The sequence below is a fragment of the Carassius gibelio genome, chromosome A10 (assembly GCF_023724105.1).
Source record: "Carassius gibelio isolate Cgi1373 ecotype wild population from Czech Republic chromosome A10, carGib1.2-hapl.c, whole genome shotgun sequence".
NCBI classification, from domain to species: Eukaryota; Metazoa; Chordata; class Actinopteri; order Cypriniformes; family Cyprinidae; genus Carassius; species Carassius gibelio.
This window is the reverse complement of record NC_068380.1, coordinates 12,244,030-12,257,460: the sequence shown is the minus strand read 5'-3', so window position 1 is coordinate 12,257,460 and position 13,431 is coordinate 12,244,030. Positions and strand designations below refer to the sequence as shown.

The following is a 13,431-nucleotide window of genomic DNA, read 5'->3' as shown; positions in this document are numbered from 1 at the left end:
GCATGAACTGCCCACTTTCAATCATTTCAAAAGTCCAGTGACAACGACAAAGACTCATAACACACCATGCAATATGAGAGCTGAATGGATCTCGGTAGGCGCATATGTAGTAGACAGGCTGAGCCAATGACACTGTCCTTACTTGTCCCAGAGGTTTTACTTTGAAGATGAAAGACAACACTTGTTCTCATGTATCTGGTTCTCTACAATTTGTATGTTGCTGCTGGTAGGGCGTTCAATTCTCTGTGGAAAATCCATATTCATTTGAGATTCTGGCACAAGCATGCACCACTTGCTTACTTTAAACAGGGGCCTGATTAACAGACTCAGCCTAATTAGCTGACATGTGAATGGAGGACCACAGTTACATCCTACTGCCTGTTGTAGTTCTCTAATCAATAGTCATTGGTTGTAATTAATAGTGACGATGGCACAACACAAGAAGTCGTAACTAATCAACTAAGCATTTTTTTCTTCTTCAATATTCCAAATATCAGATCTCACAGCAAATGCCAGATCTCACAGATTTGGAAAAATTACAGACTGTGAAAAACACTGTTTCAAACCTCACAGAGGTCAAGTCCTACCTTTCTAGGTCAGTGGTCTTTTCCAGTGGCTGCAATTTCACAGGCAATTGTAGACTCAGAGCACAAATTCATTGCCAAGAGAAATAACATCACTGTGACCTTAACCATTCAGTCAGCACACTGCAGTAAAACGTTAGGGCATGAATTCACAACCATTTTCACAGGTTTTGTTTTATTGTGCGAGCATCTACAAAGAATAGCACAACCAAAATGCACAAAAAGAATCAAACTATAGATACCTGTTTCTTCATCAATTGAGAACCTTCCAAGACCACTTCTAGCATTGATAGAGTATCTGATCAATCCATCTCTGCCCTTGTCATCATCTTGAGCAGTCACCTGCAGGACACTTGTTCCATGCCGAGAGTTTTCCTTCACAGTGCCCCTCACTGCGAGTTCTGAGAAATACGGCTCATTGAGGTTCTCATTGACATCAATGACTTCCACTTCAAGATAAGACTCAGTTCGAAGCTTCACTGGAAAACCCAAGTCCTCTGCAACCACAGATAGATTGTAAAATTGTTGCTTCTCATAGTCCAGGTCTTTGGCCACCTTAATGGTACCACTTTCAGCATGGATCTTAAATGTTCCATTAAAATCATTGGGCAGGGAGTATCTCACCCGTCCCCCAGATCCAAGGTCAGGGTCTTGCGTTTGCAGCCAAGCTATAACCGCACCTATAGGAAGGTCCTCCAACACACGGCAACTGTAACTCCTGGGAATAAACATAGGGGCACAGTCATTTACATCCTCAAGGTAGACTCTCAGTGTTGTCTCTGAGAACATCTGATTCCCTCTTTCTGCCTTATCCCTGGCCTGAATTGTGAGGGTGAATTCCGAGATGGACTCCCTGTCCAACTGACTAGACACATAAATTGAGCCAGTCTCGCTGTTAATAGTAAACAAATGGGTGCTTGTTAACAAGGTGTATGAGACTTCACCGTTCTGACCGAGATCTTCATCTGAGGCTGTGACCTGGATCACTTCTGTGCCGATAGCTGCATTCTCTGGTATAATGGCAGTATAGCTCTCGAGGGAAAATTTTGGGTTGTTATCATTCACATCATCAATGTAAACTGTCAGCAATCTCCAGCTGGATCTCTGTGGAAGGCCCAAGTCATATATAGTTATGTTAAGGAGGTACCGATCTGATTGTTCACGGTCCAGTGGCTGATAGATATATATTAGGCCACTTTCCATGTCAATATTGAAGCAGCTGTCAACGTTCCCATCTGATATGGCATGCAGAATGCGACCATTAAAGCCTGTGTCACCATCGTTTGTGTTCACTTGAAGGACACTTGTCCCAATGGGCATGTCCTCACGAACTATAATGTCTGAAGGAAAGGATTCAAACTGAGGTGTCTGTCTGTTGACAGAAAATAGATCTGTGTAGCCTTCATCCACTTTGGATTTGCTAATGGCAGTGGCTCTTTTCAGAAGTTTCTCAGCTAACTTCTGTGCAACCTTTGTGTCTCGACAACTGAAACTTCTTGCTGGCATTCTCCCTTTAACCAATGATATATTTACAAAGGTAGGTTCTGAGAGCAGCTCACCATCTGATGAAGCTATTTTCAAGTTGAATTGTTCATTTTTCACGCTCGTTGCCGATAGTGGTCTTCTCAATGACAACATCCCAGAGTCCGGGTTAAGAGTGAAGATATCTTGCTCGTTTCCAGACAGAATCTTATATTTAACCAACCCAAGCTCATCAATATCAATGGCAGACATTATGATGATCGTTTGGCCCACAGGAAAATCACGTCCTATTGTACCTTTACATGACACACGCTCAAAAAGGGGTTGGTTGTCATTAATGTTTAACACTTGTACCGTGACATTGACTTCACCTTCTCGTCTGTAAGGCAATCCCCAGTCTGAGGCTCGGACGGCAAACACGTACGTCTCCAAAGATGATTCAAAATCTAGTTCTTTGGATGTCATCAGTTCTCCTGTATTTTGGTTGATAATGAACGGAAGGGACTGAAGGCTGGCTATGCTGTATGTTATACACCCATTATCACCTTTATCATCATCCACCGCTGTTACAGTAAGAATGATAGTGCCAATGGGAATGCTCTCATTGATAGAGACTTTGTAAGATGTGCTGGTAAACACTGGGTAGTTGTCATTAGCATCCTCAACTCTGATTTGCACTTTTGCTGTCATGCCACTTACGGTCTCCATCACCTCTAAATCAAAGAGCTCCTGGTTTAATGTGGTAAACTGCTGTGCTGATGAGATGACACCAGTGAATGGATTAATGATAAAATAAATTGAATCTGAGGTCAGGCTTAGAGCATAGCTGACGATGGGTGGCTCTGGAGACATCCTCACAGTCTCTATTATGGTACCTTGTGGTGCAATCTCAATAACTGAGGTTTTGTAAATCTTCTTCTCGAAACTCACCTGCACAGACTGTGGTTTTTTCACCATGAGCTGAACAGACTGAGTGTTGGAGAGTCTTGGTGGTGTTCCTCTGTCTTTGGCTTGAAAAGTGAGATTGCAACCGTAAGGAAATTTGTCCCAATTGACTGGTTCAGACATTTTCAGCTTGTACTCATTTCCAAGTGGAGCTCGGTCAAAGACAAACTGCTCCTGTGGGTCACCTGAGATGATGGCAACCCATTCAATTTCTCCATTGGGTCCCTCGTCCAAATCTTCCACAGTAACAATGGCATAAACTGGCTCTTTGTCTGATATTAAAGGGTAACGTGTGACTGCAGTAAGCCTTGGAGCGAACTCATTGATACGCACAACACTGATCACTAGTTTGGCTGTACTGCTAATACCACTGTTCCCATAAACCTTCATTCCACGATCCACTGCTAAAATCTCAAGGTCAAATCTGCTGTTCTTATCTGCATTTAGTTTGGCTGTGAGCGATACCACCCCGCTGGTTGGGTGGACTGCAAACTCCTCCACGTCTTCCCTAAAGAAATAGTAAAACTCGCCATTGGAGCCAATGTCTGCATCAGTGGCGGTCACCTGAGCCACACTTGCTCCCAGTGGAGCACTTTCTGAAATATCAGTGACATAGGAAGTGGGAGAGAACAAAGGTCGGAGGTCATTCATGTCCATAATTTGCACATTGACTGTCACGTAAGCCTCCAGCCCTCCTTTACTGGTAGCCTTCACAATTAATGTATAATTATTCTGTACTTCACGGTTCAGAATGGCTGCACTCCCACCATTAGTCCATATGCGGAGAAAGCAAAAGTCCCCCAACACAAATTCCTCAGCCTGAAAAAGCCCCTCATCGTTTCCAGATTCAATGGAATATTTGATGTCCAAAGGACCCAACTTAGAGAGAGGAATCCCCATTTTAACCTCAGCCCTAATGAATGTCCGAGCTGCAGAGTTCTCATAAATGGTGGCATTGTAGATGGAGGCAGTAAACTGAAAAGAGGAGGACCCTGGCTCCAGCAGTTGCCCCAAGCAAGGAAGCAGGTGAAGGAGTAATAAGGAGACACTGGTGAGATGGATCCTCATACTCCTCCCAGGGCAGCTGTTTATGGCCATGCCATCATCCAGTTATCCTGCAAAAAAGAGATATGCAGTAAATGATTTCAACATTCATCTCACAAAGGCATGTCCTATTGCTCATGTCAGGCAGTTATTTAAGAAGCCCTTGGTTCGGATTAAATTGTCAAAAAATAATAATAATCAGTACATGACCCTGTTCTCAATGGACTCAGCAATTGCCTTTCATAAAACACTGACAAGCGAGTTAGAAGTGAGTTAATCTCACTGCAACATTGATAACAACAACGAAGAGCAAAGATCATATATAGCTAAGTAAAGTGCAACAAAAGAAAATGTGATTAAATGACACAACCTACAGTTTGGCATTACACCGATTCTCTCCAATGAACGCAGTATCCATTAAAATGCAATTGTAATGAAAGGAAACTTTCAACGCTGTAAAGTCTATTAAAATACATTTGTTACTGTGACCGAGCAGTCATTTGTTCTCCGATAATTAGTGCATCAAAATATATAAATGTGCTCTTACCTCTGGCTTAGGGAGAAATAAATCCCTGCGCTGCAGACATCCAAGTGTCCGCTCTGAAACTACATCCTTCACTTCTTTGCCAAACAGGACTCGCTGCCACTCAGAGTTGACTGTAATCAGCGGAGCGCGCGCCTCCTAATGCACGCTCACGAGTGAACGTTATCCCATAAATGCGCAAACGAAACCGGGTGTTGTTGCTGTCCGATATAACAAAAAGATCTAAACCTTATCTCACACAACCATTTGACAATTAGAGTAATGTGTTTACGCTTAACAGAGCGAGGAAAACAATACTGGTGTAATTTAGAATATCTTTCAAAACGCAATTAAGATTGTTTCAACATAAAAAATAACATATTCGTGATAATTCGAATTTGTATTTTATCTTTATTTTTTGTGGGGAGGGGGGTAATTTTATCTGACGGCGTGAAATAGTATTGAACATGGCTCTGTGTTTTTTTAATTCACAACTCCATTGGGTGGTTCATCCCTTCCCATCTCTCATTTTTGAATCCCATCATCTCAACTAATTCCGAAACATTCCGGGAATACACGATTGGAGCCGAGGAGCTGCACGACAAGTCACGGAAATTGACGAAAGGTCCCGGAAGCTACCTCACCACGGGAACCAGCAGGCAGCAGCAAGCTAGTCAAGTCTTCGGATCCTTTCCCTCTTGCCCACGTTGTACAATATTCATTTTATTTCTGTCGTACATTATGTCTGTACTGTGTTATAATAAGGGATGTGGACAACGTTTTGATCCCGACAAGAATTCAGATGGTAAGACTTAACAATCAAAACGATAGCCGGAATGCTATGGTAGGTAGCAGGATACATGCAGAAACAAAACCTCTTGTCTTTAAAAGCATTTATTGATATATAACGTTATGTATTAATTAACAAAGCATGACCGCCTCTCACGAGCCATGTTTTTCATTTGATGTAAATATATTTTAGCAAATTAATTTAGTGAGGCATCTACAGGGGTGGTCCTTAACGTTTAAATGATGCTTAATCAGCAACGTTAGATTGGATTTCGAAATGTATTTTGTAGTTTACAGATGGCAGTTGTTGCAAACTTGATCTACACTAACATGTCACTATATATTTTTTTGACGTCACATTTCACGCTATCAATCTCTTCTCATCCATAGATGCATGCACATACCACCCTGGAGTGCCAGTGTTTCATGATGCATTGAAGGTGAGGACATACAGGAAGATCAGTTTACTTATTAATGTGAAATTCAACCGTTCCATTGTTATGTTGCTCAGAGTTAAACCCATTAAATCATGTCTTCCATTGCTTCCCAGGGTTGGTCTTGCTGCAAGAGACGAACAACCGACTTTTCGGATTTCCTCAGTATTGCTGTGAGTGGTCATCTGTGATGAGACTGAATGAGCGTTTTCGTGGACAGATTTGTGGCTGGAGTCTTAAAACAGTTTATGAATCTCTTAGGGTTGCACTAAAGGCCCTCATAATCAGGAGAAGCCATCTGAGCCTGTTAAACCAGAAGTGAAGACCTCTGTGGACAAGAGCGTGAATGATGTGAAGCCAAAGTTTAATGAATTCATCGCCCAAGCACCAAAACCTCTGGAGTCTATTCAACGACCAAGGTAAAAGCACACTTGAAGAGGACAGGGTCTTCCCATTTGTATTTTCTGGCTCATTAGTTCAGATGTTCAGGAGATGAAAGTAATGCAAAATTAAATCTATTATAGAAAACAAGTTCTTAACAGTTCATCCAGCCAAAACCCACCTTGATGTTACAACCTCTTAAGGATAAATGACTGAAAACAGCCATTTTTAATTGTCTTTGTAGTCCAGATGAGCCTTTCTCCATTCTTCAACAGAAGATCTCTCCTTCGCTCAAACAGGCTTTAGAAAAGCTTAAATTGACTGAGGAAAATGAGCAGGAGATAAAGGGTAAGAATATCCCAACCGTCCTTTTCCCCCACCTTTCTTTGTTTGTCTGTTAGTCTGATGCATTTTATTCTCTTTCTTGTATTATAGAGGAGGAAAGTGATGAAATTAAGATAGGGACGTCCTGTAAGAATGGAGGCTGCAGTAAGGTACTGTTCTCTCTGCCTGCTTTCCCTATTAGAAACCATGGCACGTTGAATCTCTTTAGTCATTTATAAACACTGGATTCTCATTATTCTGTTTTTCAGACATTTAGCGGACCTGCCAGTGATGAAGAGACATGTTTGTATCATGCTGGTGTACCTATCTTCCACGAAGGGTAAATTAGTGCCTGGTCAAAACCGAAAAGTCTAAATGGAGAAATATCTGATAAATCTGTGTGGACTCTGCAATTAAGTCCTCTTTTTATCCTTCCTCATTAAAGGATGAAATATTGGAGCTGCTGTAAGAGGAAAACCTCAGACTTTAACACGTTTCTGTCTCAGGAGGGCTGTACCCAAGGAAAGCATCAGTGGAAGAAAAAAGATACAGTAAGTGTCTACCATCAGATTTAAAAGTCAAAGCAATATATTACTTTAATTAGAGTTTTTTTTTTTTTTCACATCCTGTCCAATAATTATTTTTAGAGCATCTGGCCTTTTGCAGGCCCTGTTCTAAATGAACAAATAATTTGTTGAAAGCCATAATGTTGAATACATTTACAGGTGAATCCTGTTTTAAGTGGAGGATGACTTTTTTTCTATGTTTGCACAGGGAAAGAAGGTTGTGCCATGCAGGTTTGATTGGCATCAAACAGGAAGTCAAGTCATCATTTCAATTTATTCCAAAAATTCAGTACCAGAGCTGAGCTCAGTGGAGGGGAACAGCACTGTGGTAAGACACCAAGGTCACTTCTGTTGGAGTTCATGCTGACATTACATAGTCTCATAGGTGTGATTTTAATTTTATTTTTTACCACTAATTCTGGTGCTCAATATTTTATTGTATACTTTTCCATTTATTTGAAAGATTCTGTATAGCGGTAATTTAAAATGTATTTTATTCTTGCAGCTCAAAATCCGTATTATATTTGAAGGAGAGAAAGAATTTGAACAGCAGATCAGTTTGTGGGGGGTAAGTATAGACTTGTAAAGTACTTAAAACTCTTTCATTAAAGCTGAAGTGTATACAATATGTGGCATATAAGTTAAAATAATAATATGAAATGGATAGTTCCAGATCTTGGGGGTGGGGGTTCCACTGTTCGTCATGCCTAACACCACCTAAAACACTACAGTTTTAAAATCAGTGTAAACCACAGCTTTTTGAGGCTTATTGTTTTAACACAAACTTCACCACCACAATACTAAAAAAAAAAAAAAAAAAACATCAAATTATATAATAAGATTTTTGTCCATTTTGCTTTTCATTTTAGGTAATTGATGCAAGTAAAAGTTTGGTGAACATGATGGCTACCAAAATTGAGATTGTGTTGAAGAAGGCAGAACCAATGTCATGGGCCCGACTAGATCTTCCTCCTGTAGCTCCTCCAAAGAAAAATGAAGAGGAAAAGGATGTTGACAGTGAGGATGATTGTGATGATTAAATTAAGAGACTGTAAGAGAACTATCATTCTCTGAATAGAAGTGGGAATAATTTTCTCTGGTTCTAAGATTTGATACATAATGAAGCATGAATGTGTTATGTAAATTCTGATAGCTATTCATGTTTGTCCAGGATAATAGATTTATTGTACAGGGCACGTTTAGAGGGCTATTCTAAAAAAAAAAAAACCTTTCACTCAAGGAACCAAGTTACTCTAATATAATATTTTGATTCAAACCAGAATGAGTGCAGTCCTAGTAAATGGATGATTTTACATTTCACTTTTTGTTTTTGTATCATTGCAAATAGCTGTTGAAGCTGCGTTCATTAATAATTGTTTATCCAGAGTAAGACTTAATACTTACTGTGATGTCAAGGTGAAAAGTGCACATTTTCTAACTTAATATGGAGGTTCATTCTCTTTGGTTCACTACATTCTTTAAAATATCTTATGTTCAGCAGAATGAAACTCATAGGGTAACAACTTGAGTAATGGAAAATTTAAAGGCAGTTAATGTATAGCACTCTATTCCACCTTCAATACCAAGGTGAGACACTTAAAGGAACACTCCACCGTTTTTTGAAATAGGGCTTATTCACATTATTTCCTACATTTAGATAGGTGGGCAAATGCATTTTTGTGTCAGTGCATGCATTGTTTTAGTTTGACTGGGTCGGCGTTAGCTTAGCTTAGCACAATGAATGGAATCCTTTGTTGCCAGCTAGCATGGCCTGAGTAAAAGTGATCAAAAAAATAAAAAAAACGCACCTAATTACTTCTTGTGGACTGCGTATTCACAACGAGTACAAATAGCGATCCAGATTAACACTAGGCGATTTCCTAGGCAGATATTGGCTTGGGACTATATTATGGGGAAGCACAGGCGAAGCACTGCTGCTTAGGCGAAGCACTGCTACTTCGGCGCAGAGATATCACGCAACACATGAAATCCCACGACTTCCGTCAACATACCGGCGTGAATAGTAGCTGCCTGCCTGGCTATTTTCCTTACAGTACACGAATGGCGATGAACATGGCTGATTTTGAGAGAGACGAAGAGGGTGACTTCTCAGACAGTCAAGAACCAGAACCATACCTATTTGAACCAGAGTTTACAGAAGATGAGCTGCGTGCTTTGGAAATAGAACGACAGTAGGAGACTGCGGTCAAGCCAGCCGCACTTCAGAAAAACACCGTCAAGCCAGCCGCGAGTGAAATTTATATGCGCGTGTATTAGTTGCGATCGTTCAACAGCCAGGACGTGAGGATGAGAGCCAACATGAACTGGTGGTGTGAATGTGGGGGAATATGCCAATCTATGCCGACGGAAATAGAGTGTCTTTGCTGTAGAGAGTGGGATATGTTTTTGCCATTGATGACCAGGCTCAACACGTCAGATCAAGATGAGCGTGCCCGAAGTTGTGTCACATCTACAGAGGATTTCACGGCGCTGATCCATTCTGCAGTACTCGATTTTTTTTTCCGGTGTGACAAAGTGAACTGGAAAAAACGCCCCACGCCGAATGGACCAAATGGACAGCTGTCCACAGAGTAAGTGATTATTTTAATCATGACGCATGTATAGATCGACCCATATTATACCTGTATTCACATAGAGTTGATGTTTTCATGTGTTGCGTGATATCTCTGCGCCGAAGTAGCAGTGCTTTCTTCTGTGCTTCCCCATAATATAGTCCCAAGTCAATATCTGCCTAGGAAATCGCCTAGTGTTAATCTGGATCGCTATTTGTACTCGTTGTGAATACGCAGTCCACAAGAAGTAATTAGGTGCGTTTTTTTTATTTTTTTGATCACTTTTGCTCAGGCCATGCTAGCTGGCAACAAAGGATTCCATTCATTGTGCTAAGCTAAGCTAACGCCGACCCAGTCAAACTAAAACAATGCATGCACTGACACAAAAATGCATTTGCCCACCTATCTAAATGTAGGAAATAATGTGAATAAGCCCTATTTCAAAAAACGGTGGAGTGTTCCTTTAAGCAAGGCAATGCACCCCTAACTGTTCCTCAGGTGCAGCAGCAAAAATGGCTATTGTTACACTACTCACTGCTGTGCATGTGCACTTGGGTGGGCTAAATGCAGAGCACAGAATTTCACTATCCTGAAATGATTTTAAAGTCTATTTTCAGGAATTTAGACTGGTAATGTACACCAAAAGCCATCTTTACACTAACAATGGCACAAAACCAGTTGGCCATTTGTGATGTGTCTCATCACATTGAGGTTACTCTGGTGTATTCAAGTCTTAGACTGCGCAAGCATGGCCATGTTAAATTATTTTGTACATATTTTAACATCCACCCTGCTCTGAAATCTGAACACAAGAAACAGGCCAAAATATACTGGAAAAAAATACTTATTCAGTAGAAGCTTTTTATACTTGTATCATTTATATATATAAATATATATATATATATATATATATATATATATATATATATATATATATATATATATATATATATATATATAATAAAAATGAATCAATATTTTAAGTTTGGCAAGTTCAAAGTGCATTTGCATACAAAAGTATTACAATAAGTTTTGACAAGAAACCTCTGCTTCCTAACAATCACTTGACACACCAACCTCACTGAAATACTTCTCAGTAAGAGTTTGATCCAGCCCTCCCACTTCCTCCCCACATCAACCTCCCCAAGTTTCTCAGCAGCCTGCAGTATGCACACAGTTAATATTTTAACACATCTCTCGTAACACAAAGCACAAGGAGTTGCAGTGGGGTTTTTACATGCATGTATTCTCTTTGAAACCACATAGTGGACTCACCAAGAACATGTTATTTATGGCATCAAGGATGACCAGGACAGGCTTAGTGTCTTTAACTTGAAGCAAGCTAAAGATTACCTCTAAAGCACTGCACTTGACCAGATGAACAACTTGGTCCACAGTCCCACCATTTGAGTAGTTGGTCACTGCCCATACTGGCTGTGTTTTGAAGTCACCCTGCAAAACAGTTTGAAGAGATGGAAAATGAGTGTCCCAAAGTGACATATTTCCTTGGCAAACAAACACAACAAAGTGGGTAGACTTTGAGGATGCACTGGCCCATTTTGTCTTCAAAGTAGACAAGTTATGAACTTAAATTAGCTGCATTTACAAATTAGTAAAAATATGCAAAATCAAAGACTGCTAGCAGTTATCGGAGTCAAATTATGATAAAACTGCAAACATTAGAAACAGTCAGAAATTCTTGCACAAGACCAAATTCAGTATAGCCATTTGCTTAAACACTTTTCCATATAATTACCTCAAAAGATTTAACAGAGCATGTTACGGTATACTTCTGCCAACTGGAAATGCAACTACATTTCAAGAAGCCCCAGGAGGGTCTGCTTGCATAATTGGCCTCATTTTATGCCCAGCTTTAGGAGAAGCAAGCAATCAAGCAGAAGCCAGGACATTTTATAGGCAACTGTGTGGGCAGATGATACTCAACATGCACACAAAGCATCAGTTATGACATACATTACTTAGATCCACTAGAGGAGCCAATAATCCACACAAGCTGTTGGATCTGATGACAGGGTCAAGCTGCAATGTTGGACACAGCCCAAGCTGCCTCCTTCTGAACACTGGACTTAAGGTGTAACAGATGAGGTAAGGCCGTCTACACACCTGCATCAATGGCCGCTTGTGTCTGCAGGTCTGAGCCATTCACAATATTCCCAATCGAATGTAAGGCTGGTGTCTAGAGCATATAGGAGAAACTCCCCTTAAGCTGTTCAGCTTCAACAGCAAAATAGATCAAAACACTAGTGTACGTACCACCACAAAGGGAAACCAGGGAAGGGATTTGTTCCTACAAAGCTTTGACTGGGTCCATGCAAGATTGCAAAAGGTATCTCTCCTGCAAAAACATTTTGTGGATTACATTATGCATTTACACTTGCAACTCCATGGGTGTAGGGTGTCTAGAAGAAACTCACTGGAGCATCTGGCATGAGTCGTGCCAACAGAGCAGGAATGACACCTCAGTCATTCTTGACATCTTGATATGAGGGACTATCACCTAAAAAGCGAGAAAGAACATCTTGGCAAATGGTTTTTGAATCTTCAGAAAAATCCAACCTGAACCTTCATCCTTTGTTCCTCTCAGAACATTCAAGAATCCTAGTTTCACCAAACATTAGAGTACAAGTGCTATATTCTTTTAGAATTCAGAAAATACCATGAAGTTCAAAGTATCCTCACCTGCAATGTTGCCTGAAGCCCAGACAGCCTGTCCAATGATGTTAAGCATTGGTGGAGCCAGCAGGGCAATGAAGGCTGGCACCACACTGTGCTCTACTACCTGCTGTGTGCCAGGACAGGAGGTGCCAGATGCAACATTGGTGAGAGACCAGGCAGCCTCAAACTGCAGCGTGGGGTCATCATGCCTTCCTAGAAATATCACAAAGCGAGTCAGAAGACCTGCTTCTACGATCTCCTTCAGGGGAGGGTTGCTCTACCGAGAAATGTTTTGTGATCACTGATGAAGTTAAGACAACCTTGTCTCTGCTTCTCTGGGCAGTCACTGTCCACATTTGCATAAATTTCTTGAATCGTTGCAGATATGACCTTACAATAAAAACTGAGTTTCAAGAGTATTGTATACATGCGAGTTCTAATTAAAGGTTTAACTAGCAAACACCTGTTAGTTTTCAGTGTTATACTCTGGTGACAGAGGCTCCTCATCTCCCACGGAAGGATACATTTCTCTTCAAAATACTTTCAACCCTTTGAGCTTTTCTAAGCTTAACACACTCAGCAATTCTACAATCACGCATTTTCTGCAAGCATAGATGGGGTACAAAGAAATCAAGAGATTTTGAAGAATGGACCGTTGGGGGGGGGGGGGGGGGGGGGGTGTATAGAATGGATGCACAGATCACTGTAGGCTCCTTGCCATTATTTTTTAACTTGGACATGCGTTTATCAGACAGATTTTCAGTAGGCATTTTGACACTCAATGGACTAGCCAAAGACCAATAAATTCTAACAAACTTATACAATAAGTTTTTTTTTAGCTTAAACGTTACAATAGCTGATAAAAAATAACTGAAAGGTGAAGTTAGTACAAAAACAGATCTCTCAATTTTCAGACTATACTGCAATTGCAAGCGATTAATTGCAAGGGCATTAAATAGACCAGCACAATTAGAATCCGGTGATAGTTATCCTGTAGCCTTACTGCACAACAGATCAAAGGATTTGCACTTTGTTTGGTGTAAAAAGATATATGTCATATATTTTGGATCACACATCTACAGTATAATAACGAAGATAAGTGATAACCAG

General features: G+C 40.5%; 2 protein-coding genes and 1 pseudogene across 2 annotated transcripts in view; 1 reads left to right on the top strand and 2 right to left on the bottom strand.

Moving 5' to 3' along the window:
• LOC128021197 (protocadherin Fat 3-like) overlaps nt 1–4,109 on the bottom strand; it is a 50,399-nt gene extending 46,290 nt beyond the window's left edge. The window contains exon 1 of the mRNA XM_052608225.1: nt 827–4,109. Coding sequence (XP_052464185.1) covers nt 827–4,109 — 3,283 coding nt within the window. The remainder of the gene's footprint in view (nt 1–826) is intronic.
• A 1,085-nt stretch (nt 4,110–5,194) lies between these two features.
• On the top strand, nt 5,195–8,392 carry LOC128021196 (cysteine and histidine-rich domain-containing protein 1). The gene is made up of 11 exons (XM_052608224.1): nt 5,195–5,383; nt 5,758–5,807; nt 5,918–5,974; nt 6,063–6,220; nt 6,427–6,530; nt 6,618–6,676; nt 6,776–6,846; nt 6,952–7,057; nt 7,281–7,400; nt 7,578–7,640; nt 7,942–8,392. The coding sequence occupies exons 1-11, from the start codon at nt 5,320–5,322 to the stop codon at nt 8,110–8,112; spliced, it is 1,023 nt and encodes a 340-aa protein (XP_052464184.1). The 5' UTR covers nt 5,195–5,319; the 3' UTR covers nt 8,113–8,392.
• A 1,780-nt stretch (nt 8,393–10,172) lies between these two features.
• On the bottom strand, nt 10,173–13,091 carry LOC128020649 (importin subunit alpha-1-like; annotated as a pseudogene).
• Nucleotides 13,092–13,431: the final 340 nt, after the last annotated feature.

Bases quoted from the DNA above. Each gene is read 5' to 3' on its own strand.
- LOC128021196 (XM_052608224.1), top strand. From the start codon at position 5,320: ATGTCTGTACTGTGTTATAATAAGGGATGTGGACAACGTTTTGATCCC. The intron at 5,975-6,062 runs GTGAGTGGTCAT...TGAATCTCTTAG, and splicing joins CGGATTTCCTCAGTATTGCT to GGTTGCACTAAAGGCCCTCA. The intron at 6,677-6,775 runs GTACTGTTCTCT...TCTGTTTTTCAG, and splicing joins AGAATGGAGGCTGCAGTAAG to ACATTTAGCGGACCTGCCAG.